Here is a 13,432-nt window from a genome sequence, read left to right as displayed (position 1 = left end):
AAAACGCATTGGAGTAACCGGCCGCGGCCGGGAAATGCCGGGAAGCGCTTCATAGAGGTTGCCATCTGTTGCCATTTCTTCCCTTCTCTAAAACTAAAACGGTGATAATATCTTGACTACTGATAGGACGAAGACTTGCGAAGAACGGCTGATCTGGATTGTTTCTCTAGACTCATAGGTCAGCGATAAACAAGGATCATGGCCATCGGTATTGTTCCATGCCTACGTAGGCCTTCGTCTTTAGGTAGCTCTCGATGCTTTCTGACATATGGTCTATCATGTACTTGTCATTGCTAAAGGTCATGATGTTGAACATGCCGTGAATAGTTACTGTGCACAATCTATCTATTACTCAGATTGGGGTGAATATCAACGCAGCCAGTTCCCCCTTTTTCACATTATTCAACTTCCATCCGGCTTCTTTCCCTAGCTGAGTATATTCCTCCAACGTCCTTTCTTGGCCATCATACATCGTCAACATCTGGAAACAAAAAAATTGTCCCAGTGAGATGAGTGATATTAAAACTCTTATGCCTACTCACCGCCATATCGAGACTTGTGACAGAGCCACCCCCGACCACGCCTAGATTTGGAAGCAAAGGGTAGGGCACGCTGACCCCAGAGCCGAATTCTTCAGTGACGTGCTTCGCAAGCATCTCGAACACGACGAGCTTGGATTTATTGATATCAGCACCGAAACGAAGGTTACTGAGTAGTTTCCTCGCATAATCGTCTGAGCAGTTGTGTAGAACCATGCGAAGTAGATAGACAGCAGCCCCTTTAATAGGTTGCGGTTTCCCGAAATCGTGAGCTACAATGAGGAATATCAGTCGCAAAAAATGAAAAGCAATCCCTCGAGTAATTGAATACCTTGCAATTGAACTTGCCCAACTTTGATTGCTTCAGGATCCTTCTCGGCCCAGAACTAGGACAGATATAGGATGAGCAGTCATTCTATCGACATCGAATAAATTTTTGCCTTTTGTGCGGCTACTATTTGTTGATCCAAGTCTTGAACAATGTATCGTAGGTTCGGGAAGGCCTTTTTAAGAGTAAGTGTTAGAGTGCCAACTCCACCACCAACATCGACTACAATATCATTGGCTTTCAGTTTATCGGCCTCAATCCCTGAGCACATTCCTCAGCAGGAGCAAATATAGATGAGTAGGAAACTCACCAGAAGTGAACACCTCGGAAGGAGACATCTCCCCAATATTCTGCATCGCTGCACCAAACTTGCGCGACACAAGTTCATTTCCCGGTTTCTCTGTCCATTCCCACATCTTTTCGGGAGTGTTGTATGCGATATTGAACGGAGCTGACGCTTGCTTTGGATTCTTGATGAAAGGTATAAAGGCCGTCAAAGATTTGAGGAGTTCGTCTGCCCTGTAATTGAAGAAATTCAGGACATGAATATCAGGATGCCCAAGGAAGGAAGATTCGAGACCAGGAAAAAACATACGCCATTTGCGAGCACGCCGCGATGGAGGAGTTGTCATATCGAGAAGCGGGGCTAAAGGACTCTACAGATGAGGAAAGAGGATTGATGGAAAGATATTCAACAGACTCTTCCTTAATCTCTTTGAGAGATTTGGCCTTAGTTAGTAGCGATGATAATCGGTTATGAGCGAAAACATTCGGCGACACTTCTTTGAAAAAGTGACGGGTGGCGAGGTAGCGCAACACACGAGCTAAGAATTATGACTGATTCAGCAATCAGAATGGCGAAAAACAAGATCGAGGATATTCGCCTATATAGGACGACCCGATTCCTGTGGCCAAAGACAGTTCATCAACATGGAGTCCCTATGAGAACAAGTATTATATCAGTGCCACTTTTTTTTTTTGATCACCAGCTCTTTTTCACCTGCGTTCCTGCTTCTTTGAGGATTTCAGGAATATTGACATCAACAATAAACCCCATGGTGACTGTATCATACTCTCCAGACAAATTCGCGTAGATCAGTTCGTGTGGAGACCCCACTGTAGCAATAAGCTGAGTCGCAGCAGCAACGATGAGATTTCGAGCTGCCGTGATACTTGGATCGAACTCCAATGGCGTAGGCTGGTAAGGGTCGTCAATAGAAGGGACCTTGGTACTGTCATTCTTGTATGCGGATTGAAGAACCGCGGTTTGGGTAGATATGATATCCACGAGAGCTGTAAGGGGGTCTGAGGATTGGTTCAAGGTCATAGTAAGGATCAAACACTTCAGGAAGAGATTGAATTTTTGGTAGGTTGCTTTCAGAGCTTATATACTCATGGGCGTTGCTCTATATGGTGGACAAAGTCTATTCGGCAGACTGAGCAGGTATCATTTCGCGTACCCTCCAGAAGTAGATGTACAATCTGTTTAAAACTTGGCAGTCTAGTGTCATCTTGCTGACGAGGACTTTGGAGAAAGGCAGGGCAATGGCGTAGCCTAGCGGCAAGCTGAACTATTATACGATGTGAATCGTGATTCAAGTTGGAAATATATGAATTGGCTGCGTACCGTACTACCTCGAAAGTCACCGAAATTCTGACTCGTGCAGGTAATATTTTGAATTGGATTGAAGCTTCGTCGAGCTTCCGTCGTGACTCGTCCTAACTTGTCCTTGATCATCCCGACTTCCCAGCGGCAGGCCAGCAAAGTTTTAGTCAAAATGCTGACTCTAGTTGGTGCCGACTCAATATACATGATTTATGCGAAAGTATGCGGCGTTCTGAAGTTCTTAACGTTCTCTTCCGCATAACGGTCTTCAACGGTTTTATTGATAGAGCCTGGGTAGAGCGAGCTTCAGTCTGAGTTTGTCGGCATGGGGCGTCAGCGCTTATTGTAATAGTAGCGCCGGAGTAGCGCTCTAGTCAGTGTCACGTTGCCGTCGTTCTCTCGCTGGCCCTCCCTGGAATATTCTCGGAATATGGACTGTTCTCGTGTAAATGTGCTAACCAGATGACCAACTTCTGCAGAGCTTCCGTCCACAGTTTTCCAGCAATATCTTAATGCTAGCCTGATAGAAGAGCTGAGACACAGCTTCAGCCTTCAAAAACTTTCAAGCAGTTACTCCCTCTGAAGCTCTGTTGCAAGGGCATATCCCAAGCGAGTAGTAATCGTGCATAGTATGTACTAAGTATATCCTGGGTTGATCCCTGGTCCTCGACTTTCCGGACAACCATGATATGGAGTCACCAATGATATTCCGACAGTAAGTCAAACCATTCATCGGAATTATCTACGCCTTTGACTATGTTCTCTATTCAGGTTTTTCAGCTGTCCCACTATTGGGTATCGTCATTGCAAGTCTCAGTCACAGTATTAATATGTTCCCACATGCGATGTTGCAATACTTGCCACCAACAGCGGAATGGGTCACTTGTCCTATCCAAGGATTCCTTGCGTCCGGAGAAAGTGACACGTACAGTGTGAAGCTTGTGCTGGCGACCGTCCGAGACACGCTTGAATCTTACATGCTCGATACCCCAAAGTGCTCTCGAGCTCTATACAATCCGGTGATAGCTACTAGATATAAAGACCAATGGTCTACTTTACTCACAGCTAGATCGCCCATCGGTCCCCTTGTGCGCCTCACTTTGAAATGCTTGCTTTTTTCGTCCTTGCTGTACTCGGCCTCTCCTGGATGAATCATGGTGTTTTATCTTCTCCGGTAAAGAGTGTCCATGTCCACGGGAACAGCACGTCGGAAGTTTCGATTTTGCCCAATGGAACGCTGGTTTCTCCCCATTGGGTTATCTACAGCGACAGGGGCGTGTCCGGTCTTTCAGGACCCCCACCAGTCTCCCAAATTGAGGTATGGTTTTAGAGTCCAAGCTCTTCCTCGAGGAGACTCAATGCTGATAGTTTTTGTAGGGTTTTAACGTTTTGTGAGCTAATTCTCCAGCTTATGCAAAACGACGTTTACTCACCAGCCTTTCGCGTACAGCGCATTAGCCTTCCTTCTTGTCGCCGGAGCGTTCGACCAAGTAAGTCATCGATGCGAAGGGAAAACTCATCTCTTTGAACAAAATTTGGAGAAGCTTATAAATAGCATCCTCTAGGCAGCAGAATGGACACAGCTTACTTCAACTCAAAGAGCAACAATCAAGGCGCAATATGCTGCCGCTGGCATTAAGCTTATAGTTTCTGTTTTCGGATCGACTGATGCTCCCACTACCAATGGAGCCGATCCGATCGCCACTGCTGACACCATGGCTGCCTGGGTAATCCAATACGGACTCGATGGTGTAGATGTTGACTACGAGGTTAGTATGCCTATAGCTACGTATGAATTTGGACTGAATTCTACTCAGGATTTCGACGCAATCAACGCAGGCGACGGTAAAGCCGAGGTAAGTTCAATGTTTTTGTCGAAAACAGCGAATTTCTCAATATGTATAGGCTTGGCTGGCATCCTTTACCCGTAGACTTCGCGTAAAACTTCCACGAGAGGATTATCTATTAACTCATGCCCGTAAGTTATTGGAAGGCTTATAAGCTAGTCTTCCTTGTTTATATGTCTTTGATTTAGCTGTTGCACCGTGGTGAGCAGAAGGAGTCTGTCAAAATGCTCATTCGAAGCCAACTTATCGAATCTAGGTTTTCACCGGGGAAATTTGGCGGGGGAGCGTATTTGACAGTCGATTCAACAGTCGGTAACTTAATTGATTGGTACAATGTGCAGGTGGGTTGCTAATTTTCAAGTCCCCTCGCCGCATACTCATTGCAATGATCCTATTATCAGTTTTATAACCGTGATTATTATAGCAAAAGTAGTTGTTCGAGTGACATGTTCTGATTTGTTATTTGCGACAGAGGGTGCTAACGAGTATACTACCTGTGCCGGGCTTCTGACAAATTCATCCTCTACCTGGCCGAAATCTGCTCTCTTCCAAATTGCTGATAGTGGTATTCCTTTGCATAAACTGGTCATTGGAAAACCAGCACTTACGAGGTGAGAGATCGAGTCATACACTGTCAGGGCTTTACTAACCCAACAGCTTCAATTGTCTCAGTGATGCCTCCAATGGATTCATGAACACTTCAACTCTTGCAAACTGTCTCAATACCGCTAAGAAATTTGGCTGGAGTGGGTTTTCCATCCTATTTCGAGTTTTCCCTCATCTCCCATGACCTTACTTCTTTCCTCGATAGATGCCGGAGCCATGGTTTGGGAATTTCCTGACGCAAATTCAAGCTGGATAACCTCAGTTCGCAAATTATCATTCCCCGTGTAGGCATGTAAGTCTTAAAATTAACCTCGCTCTTGAGTTTGAGAGCTCACCCTGAATGCATGCATTAGATGACAAGAATGGTCTTCTCTAATTATATGCGACAAGTTTCGCCCGCGGGGAGTCTCAAAAACACAGTGCTACATAATTATGCGTTCAGGCAGCTGATTGCTGCACCTCGGAATTACACACTAGCAACAAAGAAGTATATACATACACTACAAGAGAGATATGTATGAGATAACGCAAGTAGAGTTACAGTAATAAGTCCCTCGAAAAATTCCAAGATTACAGTAACGGTACCATGTAAGTCCAAAGGTTCACTATAACAAGATGTACATTTCATAACGAGCGTCCAATGATTGGTCATTCTAGTCGTTATGCGGTCTGGGGTCAGTTTGTCAGTTTACAAGGAACAATTTCTTCACATAAGAGTGTCAGTGCCGAGGCTGATACATTTTTTGTTGATGCAGACTTACCACCGGCGTCACAGATGCATTGGATGCAGTGGTGTCTCCGGTCAAATAGAGATTAGTAGTGGCGTTGTCGTAGACAAGAAACGTGGTTGGGAGGCTACCATCTTGATTAACATACTGAGCTACGAGGACGTCAGACTGCGAATAACTACTATTTGATAGTTTTCACCGACCTGTGAGTTCCTTCGTGGATAGGTCTACAGTCCAAATTGCAGATTCTACTGAAGTATTACCGTTGCCTGATTTGATCGGTTTGGACAAGACATCCGCTGCAGGATTGTGTGAGAAAGGTTATCCAAGAGCGTAAACCCTCGTGGAATCTTACTTTTCTGTACAATTGAGACGTGAACAAAGCTAGAATTGCGTTTGATTATTCGGATCATTTTTCAAGTGGAAGATCAGGACTGACTTCGAACTGCCTGTACCAATTGTCGCATTGCCAGATCCCTGGCTCGAAGCGCCTACGAAAGATGGCGAAGGAAAGTTGGTCGTCTGCGCGACAATGATGAGGTTTTCAACAAAGAAAAAGCAATGTTAGTTCATACAGTGGCGACAATATTAAGCTGTTCTTTTCGCGTTGACGACGTCGTGATGCTGATTTGCAAGTCTGAGCCTCCAGACCTATTTTATGGAAGGCCTCGGTATTGGGAAAGTAATTTTCTTGTAGGATTACTCACACTGGAAGTCCTGATTGGTCCTGTACGTATCCGATAGTTGATCCATTGTTGAAGCGAACTTGCAGACGACCTGAAAATCTAAGAGTCAAGTCAATGGATACGATCATGGATATATTGCAACAGGTCGAGCTAACCGTGCGACGCTTGAAGGCGAGGGACTTGCTCTTGCTCTCAGCACAGGAGTGGGCTCATATCCAGGCTTATTCCGACCAAAGTCTCGAGGAGGCAAGGGTGGCAACCCACGAGCCAAACGATAACCGTTGGTGTCCTTTGTGGGCGACGCATTTGAAAGCACCGTGAATGGGACCAGAAAGAGACAAAGGGTATGGAGAGACAGTGGAAAGAACATCGCGGTACGAGGAAGAAAAGACAAGGGAGTTTGGAAAAGGTGAACACGCGATAGTTGGCCCTAGGCTAGAAGAACTTCTTTTTATAGTAGCAACGAGGTCCGAAAAAGCTTATCCTAAGTATCTCCCGAAATCTTAGTTGGAATAGCGGAAAAAGATGACCGCATTGAATTCGGACACGGCCAGAACTATCCAACGATGGTGGATGAACAAATCTCGTTCGATGTTCATGGAAAGATGGCATCTGTACTGAAATTCTGCGAAACACCTCATGGTTATGATTAGGCCACGTTGATATTGATTACTTGAGACTAAATCCTCAAATTCTACCCCTTGAGGGCAAGTTTCTGCATACCAGGAGCCTGGATGAGTCTAACCGGCGGATAGTATCATGGCATTGCGGGTTCCTGGAACAAGCCCGCCTTTGACTGAGGCTGAGGCTGGCTGAGGCGAATTGTTGCCGGGAAATTAGAATAGCTTGAGCCTTCTGTCAGGAGTTTGAAGAGGTAGATAGATAGAATACCGGGACAAGACAGAGGCTCCGTCACGGAGTCGCCGGAGTGTAAGTTGTAACATTCAGCTGACTCTTATATTGGCTGAAGAACAAGCTGCTACTCAATATCTTACATGGAACTATGTACGATTACGAGCAGAAAGGACATATGTGTCTGACAGAGGAAGAGGAGGAGGGGTGTACGGAAAGACTGGCAGAATGAAAATAGAATGAAAGACTAAGTGGTGCACGGTCCGTGCTGTGTAAAACTACGGATAAGGTATTGCAAGCGATATACTGAAGAATGTAAACGAAAATATTGAGGGTAAGATACAAATGCATCGGACAAAAAAAAGAGGAAGGACATATGGGGGATAGATGTATATATAAGTCAATATAAGTCATTGTACTATGCAGTTGTTGGAGGATTTGTTCTTCCGATGTTGGCGGTTAGTGTCAGACAACTCTCCGGGCATTCGAATGTCGCCATTGTCAGAAGGTCCCGACTGAGACGTTACTCGGGAAGCCCTAGCATCGGATTCTACAACACCTTCAGAGATACCACTAGTGCTTGCTACAGTCCCGGCACTCCGCATCGAGCTGTTTGCCTGAGTGCTGCTGCTCTTCACCGATGGTGCCCGATCATCGTGAGCTTTGCGCAACACAGTTGGCTTGCGTGCCATGTTTTCCAGCGAAGGCGACGAAGACAAGTGGGCCGGATCAGTTGGTGGATGACCAACTTTCGGTCGCTTGAAATTCATGAACTTGAAGGCGACGGGCGGATGGACAGCACTAGCTGGTGACGGGGATGGTGGAACTTGCGGTGGGGCGGTATCTAAGCTGGTACGTGGAGTATGCGACACGAATGCGACATCAGACATGGGACTTTTGGGATGAGCATTACCCAGGATATCGGCTGGATTGGAGTAGGCACTACTGGGATTACCTTTCTCAGCGTATTGAGCGTAGAGCAATAGTTGCGCACGAAGGTCACAAGTAGGAGGGGCGTTATCAGTACATTTCGAGTGGCAGATGAGGCTACATTGTGCACATAAAACGGCACTCTTCTTGACATGTAAGAGACACACTCTACACACCATGGCTATTGGAACAATGTGAAGATCGACCGAGACAATAAAATTAAAAAAACAAGACTCACGTTTGCTGAATGTGGTCTTGACGAAGGAGTGATCTCGTGGCGATATCTCATCATTTGAAGGCCGCATGGATGTATTGGACATTCGACGACCGGGAGGTGACCCACTAACAATATCTTCGTGCGATGAGGGCTCCAGTATAGATCCAGGCATTTCGATTTGCGACAAGTATCGGACAACTTCTGACTTCTGAAGGTCAGCGCTGACACGGCGGAGGAACGGGATACTGTCTTGCGGACGAAGCTCCTAGATTAAAATTGTAAGAATTTCTTGTCCAAGAGGGTGCCCATGAGATTTAGCGAACCTTGTAACCACCCCAGTTCTGTTTCAGCCATTGATGTTCGCAAAGTAATTCAGCGCTAGGTCTTTGGGCAGGATCTTTGTGGAAACATTGTTTCAGGAAGTCTTCTAGAAGCGGAGAAACACCTGGTGGGATCGGGGGCATATCATCTTCGACGATACGGAACATCACTGTCAGAGCCAAGGAATGAGCAGATAATCAAAACCTCGAGCAGCCAAAAACAACGTACCAGACATGCTGTTTGGGATATCGCCATAGGGTGGGCGCCCGGTCAGAAGCTCGATAACAGTGCACGCCAAGGACCAGATATCCGATTTGGGAGAAGCACCTTTGAGTTCAATGACCTCAGGTGCCATCCAATTCGGGGTTCCCGCGACGTCCTGCTCGCGTTCGACCGCGCGCAAATTGAGCGAAACACCAAAATCTGACAGTTTGACATTGCCATTCTTGGTGGTTAGGATATTAGCAGCTTTGAGATCACAGTGGACCACATCGCTTTGATGCAAATAATGAAGCCCTTCAAGTATACGAACAACATAACTGGCGACAAGTTTCTCGTTAAGTTTACCAAAGGCTTTGACGGTCTGGCCAAGAGAACCATTCTCTGCATACCTAACACGAGAAATCAGATTTCAATATTATAATTGAACACGAAGGAAAATTTACTCCAGGACGATGCTCAATGTGTCGGCATCGCGATGCATCCCCTCATACTTGATGATACTGGGGTGAGAAAGTCTCTTTACGAGGTCGACCTCGCGCATTAGCTGGGTAACTTCCTCTTCTTTGAGCCCTTCTAATCGAATCCGCTTTACCGCAACCATTTGACCAGTATTGAGATTAAGGGCGCGGTACACAGAACCAAATTGACCCCTTCCAATGCAATTTCCAAGTTGCTAGATTGGGAAAACGTTTCCCATTTAGTATTTTCAGGAACTAGAGCTCGAATGGGGACGATGTAGTGACTTACAAAATGGGTCGGGACTTTCCCTTCCTCCTTGATAATCAAAGGTTTGCGCACTGCGCTTCCATCTATAGAATCTCTAGACATCAAATCGCTCGCACTAGTGTTCCCGGAAGCGCCACCAAGATTGACCATACTCTCAAATCTCGACCTAGCAGGTTTGGCTCCAAGTTCGTCATACGAATTTGGGCGGGGACGCCGTCTGCTTGATCCTTCGATATCACTTTGAAACCGTCCTCGAGGTTGATGAGGCTTTTCAAGGCGTTGTTGAGACCCAGAGGCATCTTCGGACGAATATGGGGAAGGTGAATTGGTGTTTTCACCTGATACCGAACGAGGAAACGGAACGAGGCTGTCACTATCATCATTCACACCCCTGGGTAGCAAATGAGCCGGACGGGGCTTCGTGCTATGTCGTCTGGGCAAAACCCGAGTTGGCACCCCATCCGGACTAGCTTCTCTTCGAAGAAGCGCCTCTTTAGGTGGAACACCGGCGGTGTCAATGCTATGTCGGGCACGATGGGACGGTCTGCGCGGGAACTGAGGAAGCGATTCGACGCTTTCGTTCCGTCGAGAACTGCCTATACCAACTACGGCAAGTTTACGGGGAGGTGAACCAGATATCGGAGGAGTCCGCAACCGCTCCACCGGATCAGAGGTAGGAGAAGTGGAGATAGATAGATTACTCGAAGTATGGCTTTGCATCGCATCCATGAAATCGTCAGGCCATTTACCTTTACCAAGACGTATTGCTGGACCTGGACCCTTTTCTACCGCTCTTTCCTTTTCTATTTCAACCTCTGATTCTACCCCCCGATGTCTACGCTTATCTCTGCCCCCACCTTTAGCACTGGAACTACCACTTTCATCTCCTTCCTCAACTCTTGTTAAATCCACTACTGCATCGCTCAACTTCCGGTCGAATATATCTGGGACGCCTCGATATTTTCGAGCGAGGTCTTCAGCTATAGAGCTACCTTCCGTTCGAGTGATGGAAGGCGTCTCGGAGGTCGCCTCAGTAGTCATTGTTCGGATAGTTCCAAACTTACTGAAACCAGCACTACTAGCCCGTCCAACATCCAACAGACTCGAGAGAACGGTCGTGGTCGTGGAGGTCGACATGTCTGTCACAGCAGAGGAAGCGACAGATTGGCGGACGTTAGAATGTCGATCGAAGTCCCTCATGGATGCGTCGCCGACAGAAGCTCTGGTAGATTCAGCCGCTGATATTCGAGAAGGTGATGAAGGTGACGCTGTAGAATTGGTTACTGACCAGGTGAATAATGACTTGCCGTCATCCGTCGATGGTTGATACGGTGAGCTAGAAGAGGATTTGCGGGAAGTACGAATACGGAGAGGAGATCTAGGAGGGGGAGTCATAGGTAAATCTCTCTCTCGATCATTATCACCGCTACTGGTTGGTGGCATTCGATCTGTATCTTTCCTCTGGGATTTCACATCTTGCGTCATGGACACAGACACGGGCCCTGTTCCTTGAAATTTTCCCTTGGATACCGTTCCTTCTTCTGAACTGTCGGACCGCACAGTTGGGAGGAGGTTCGGAGGACTCCATCGTTTGCGCGTAGGTGATACACCTGTTGTGTTCTGCGTTGGGGATGTCGTCCGAGAACCATTGTTGGACACCAAATTTGGAGTGGATGCTGACGCCCCTGATCGAGATGTTACAGTGCCTAGTTTGTAAGGACTGGATGGCGATACACCTCCCCCACCAGAACTACTCCCGCTATTCGTTTCGTTAGAGCTCGATTTCTTGCTCTGCCCTGAAAGAACCTTGGAACGATCGGAAATCGTAATCGGGGCGTCGACGAATTTTATGAGAGCGATGATGGTTCTTGCAACGCGGGCCAGTGATTCCGAGGAAGCTTCAATAAGGTCGTCCCGTTGAAACAGATCCTCATTCGCTAGTCCATATGACGAGCATGCAGCAAGGAACTTGGTAATGTTTGAGGTACGAGCAAAACCATCTTCTTTGGGATCAGGCCGCACAATCGAGCTTGATCTGAGTTTGTTCAATAAGCTGGTCGCCAAGCGGAAGTAGAAGTGCAAGGGGAAAATATTAGTGATCGCATATTTTTTTCAAAAAGACCTTCTATCACGCACTGGCACAAAACAAATCCATCCCGGAGTGCCTCAGTAAAAAGCCTCCGTTCTCGTTCCTCTCCAGATGCGCTGAGTCCACTAGATGACAATCCGTTCACGTTCACGTTGCTGGAACTTGCTTGGACACCACTCTTTCCCCATATCCTTTCTAATCTTGCCAGCGAACGCATGCGGACTTCTACACCCTCCCAGTCCTTTTTACCACTTTCCGTTTGAGTCAAAGGTGGCCTAGTAGTTTCCTTGCACAACAAACCTGTTGCAGTTCGTATCAGCTCCCGATGTTCGGGATTGGAAGGACCAGATAGGGATGTTGTGGAGATGTTGAAATGACGATGATTTGCATACGCGCGCTGATTGGGTGAAATCGGGCGGGAACGGACTGCTGGGGACGGAGATTCGGATCCTTCTCGGCCAAATGATGTTCGGCGTGGAGAGTCGAGTGATGGACGTCGAGCATCAAGGGGTCTAGAGGGAGTAGGCGTCGGCGGAGGTGACGGCGAAGAGTTTGAAGGAAGATGGGTCGAAGAAGAAGATGTAAGTCCGCGGTGTGATGGTGAGACCACGCGTGTTCGTGATATTGATGGTGAACGAGCACGATTGAGGTTGGTCTCCCGTGGTCTAACGTGCGATGGTGAAGATGGAGCATTGAGGGGTAGATGACTTGTCGAACTTGAAGCTTGCTTCGATCCTCTCGATCCGTGAATGGGAGTTGGGGTATCAGGTGGACTGGACTGCTCCCGACGAGGTCGCCTAGGCGTCTCTGGAGGCGAATGTAGTGATAAGACGGAGGACGATGGTGGAATATCGATCGGGGAAGACTTTGTTGGCCGATGACGGGTCGTGGGTGTAGTTGGCGAGTCAGCCTGCCGAGACCTCGCGCGAGATGGTGTGACCAGGCTATCGCTGGTAGATGACGATGAGGCTGGAATGGCAGGACGTGACCTTGGAGATGGCAATGCCTGTGAGGACAGATGCAAAGCAGGAGAAGACATGGAAGCCATTCTTAGAGAAGGAGTCGTATAACTCGTGGATCCTGCTGAGCGTACCTTGTCTTCCATCGGACTGGGAGATATTGATACTGGTGGCTGGGGAGACGGAGTGACCCGTCTAAAATTGACTCTAGACTCCAGCCTTCGTAACATTCCTTGCTTTTCCTCTGGTACCTTGTGTTTTTCCTTTTCCTTTCCCTTGCTCTTTGCAGAGACAGTAGCAAATTCATCCGCTGCTGGAGCTGGGGCTTTCTTTGAACGAGTGGCAGTACGCAAACTCTGTTCCAGTGAAGAGCGAATGCGATTGAATGGTTTGATAGTTGGTTCCTGGGTTGGAGAGTGGGATGAAGGAGTGGGCTGTTTGGAACGAGAGGAAGAAGCAGCCGGGGGAGGTGCGACAGCGAGTCGTTGGTGAGAAGACATGGCAAACGGTGAAGAAATAGAGACAGCCGCTGCTGCCATTAATGACGCCCGAGCAAGACAGTTTAGTTGGAGGTGATAAAATCTATATAGAAGCGAAAAAGTTTGGTAAATGATTTGAACGCTTCAATAAGGAAGAACGACCAGAAAGGTAAACAGTGAACAGAAAACCAAAAAGTTGGCCTTACCTGTTCACTGGTTCCTTGAACTTGGACTAAATCCTCAGCAAGTCACTTTGCTGAGATTTGCTGCACAATTTGAGCTGGTCACTACACTGTT

At 47.2% G+C, this 13,432-nt stretch overlaps 4 protein-coding genes across 4 annotated transcripts; 1 reads left to right on the top strand and 3 right to left on the bottom strand.

The window, feature by feature from the left end:
- Window positions 1-352: 352 nt before the first annotated feature.
- C8R40DRAFT_1163098 (S-adenosyl-L-methionine-dependent methyltransferase) lies at window positions 353-2,194 on the bottom strand (the record flags this gene model as incomplete). The annotated part of the gene is made up of 8 exons (XM_046230333.1): window positions 353-481; window positions 543-811; window positions 871-925; window positions 995-1,128; window positions 1,178-1,337; window positions 1,459-1,691; window positions 1,752-1,806; window positions 1,868-2,194. The coding sequence occupies 8 exons, from the start codon at window positions 2,192-2,194 to the stop codon at window positions 353-355; spliced, it is 1,362 nt and encodes a 453-aa protein (XP_046081728.1).
- A 1,384-nt stretch (window positions 2,195-3,578) lies between these two features.
- C8R40DRAFT_1073151 (glycoside hydrolase) lies at window positions 3,579-5,214 on the top strand (the record flags this gene model as incomplete). Its single annotated transcript, XM_046226524.1, has 11 exons — window positions 3,579-3,791; window positions 3,910-3,963; window positions 4,039-4,242; window positions 4,291-4,329; window positions 4,379-4,451; window positions 4,509-4,521; window positions 4,577-4,661; window positions 4,722-4,749; window positions 4,793-4,931; window positions 4,993-5,066; window positions 5,132-5,214. 11 exons carry the CDS (start codon window positions 3,579-3,581, stop codon window positions 5,212-5,214), a joined length of 1,005 nt encoding a protein of 334 aa, XP_046081727.1.
- Window positions 5,215-5,277: 63 nt separating this feature from the next.
- C8R40DRAFT_635085 (uncharacterized protein) lies at window positions 5,278-7,042 on the bottom strand. The gene is made up of 8 exons (XM_046235723.1): window positions 6,496-7,042; window positions 6,362-6,439; window positions 6,230-6,305; window positions 6,094-6,176; window positions 6,010-6,038; window positions 5,858-5,953; window positions 5,688-5,806; window positions 5,278-5,630 (listed from the first exon to the last, which is right to left on the bottom strand). Exons 1-8 carry the CDS (start codon window positions 6,708-6,710, stop codon window positions 5,610-5,612), a joined length of 717 nt encoding a protein of 238 aa, XP_046081726.1. The 5' UTR covers window positions 6,711-7,042; the 3' UTR covers window positions 5,278-5,609.
- Window positions 7,043-7,602: 560 nt separating this feature from the next.
- C8R40DRAFT_1175437 (uncharacterized protein) lies at window positions 7,603-13,195 on the bottom strand (the record flags this gene model as incomplete). The annotated part of the gene is made up of 7 exons (XM_046232328.1): window positions 7,603-8,303; window positions 8,361-8,604; window positions 8,663-8,829; window positions 8,889-9,271; window positions 9,326-9,555; window positions 9,630-11,643; window positions 11,745-13,195. The coding sequence occupies 7 exons, from the start codon at window positions 13,193-13,195 to the stop codon at window positions 7,603-7,605; spliced, it is 5,190 nt and encodes a 1,729-aa protein (XP_046081725.1).
- Between the last annotated feature and the right edge of the window lie 237 nt (window positions 13,196-13,432).

This window comes from Lentinula edodes (genome assembly GCF_021015755.1).
Source record: "Lentinula edodes strain Le(Bin) 0899 ss11 chromosome Unknown C8R40scaffold_43, whole genome shotgun sequence".
In the NCBI taxonomy this organism is placed as follows: Eukaryota; Fungi; Basidiomycota; class Agaricomycetes; order Agaricales; family Omphalotaceae; genus Lentinula; species Lentinula edodes.
Note: the sequence above shows the minus strand (reverse complement) of the source record. Positions and strands in the feature narration are given on the sequence as shown.

Bases quoted from the DNA above. Each gene is read 5' to 3' on its own strand.
- C8R40DRAFT_635085 (XM_046235723.1), bottom strand. From the start codon at position 6,710: ATGTTCTTTCCACTGTCTCTCCATACCCTTTGTCTCTTTCTGGTCCCA. The intron at 6,306-6,361 runs GTGAGTAATCCT...TCCATAAAATAG, and splicing joins GACCAATCAGGACTTCCAGT to GTCTGGAGGCTCAGACTTGC. The intron at 6,039-6,093 runs GTCAGTCCTGAT...ACGCAATTCTAG, and splicing joins ATTGGTACAGGCAGTTCGAA to CTTTGTTCACGTCTCAATTG.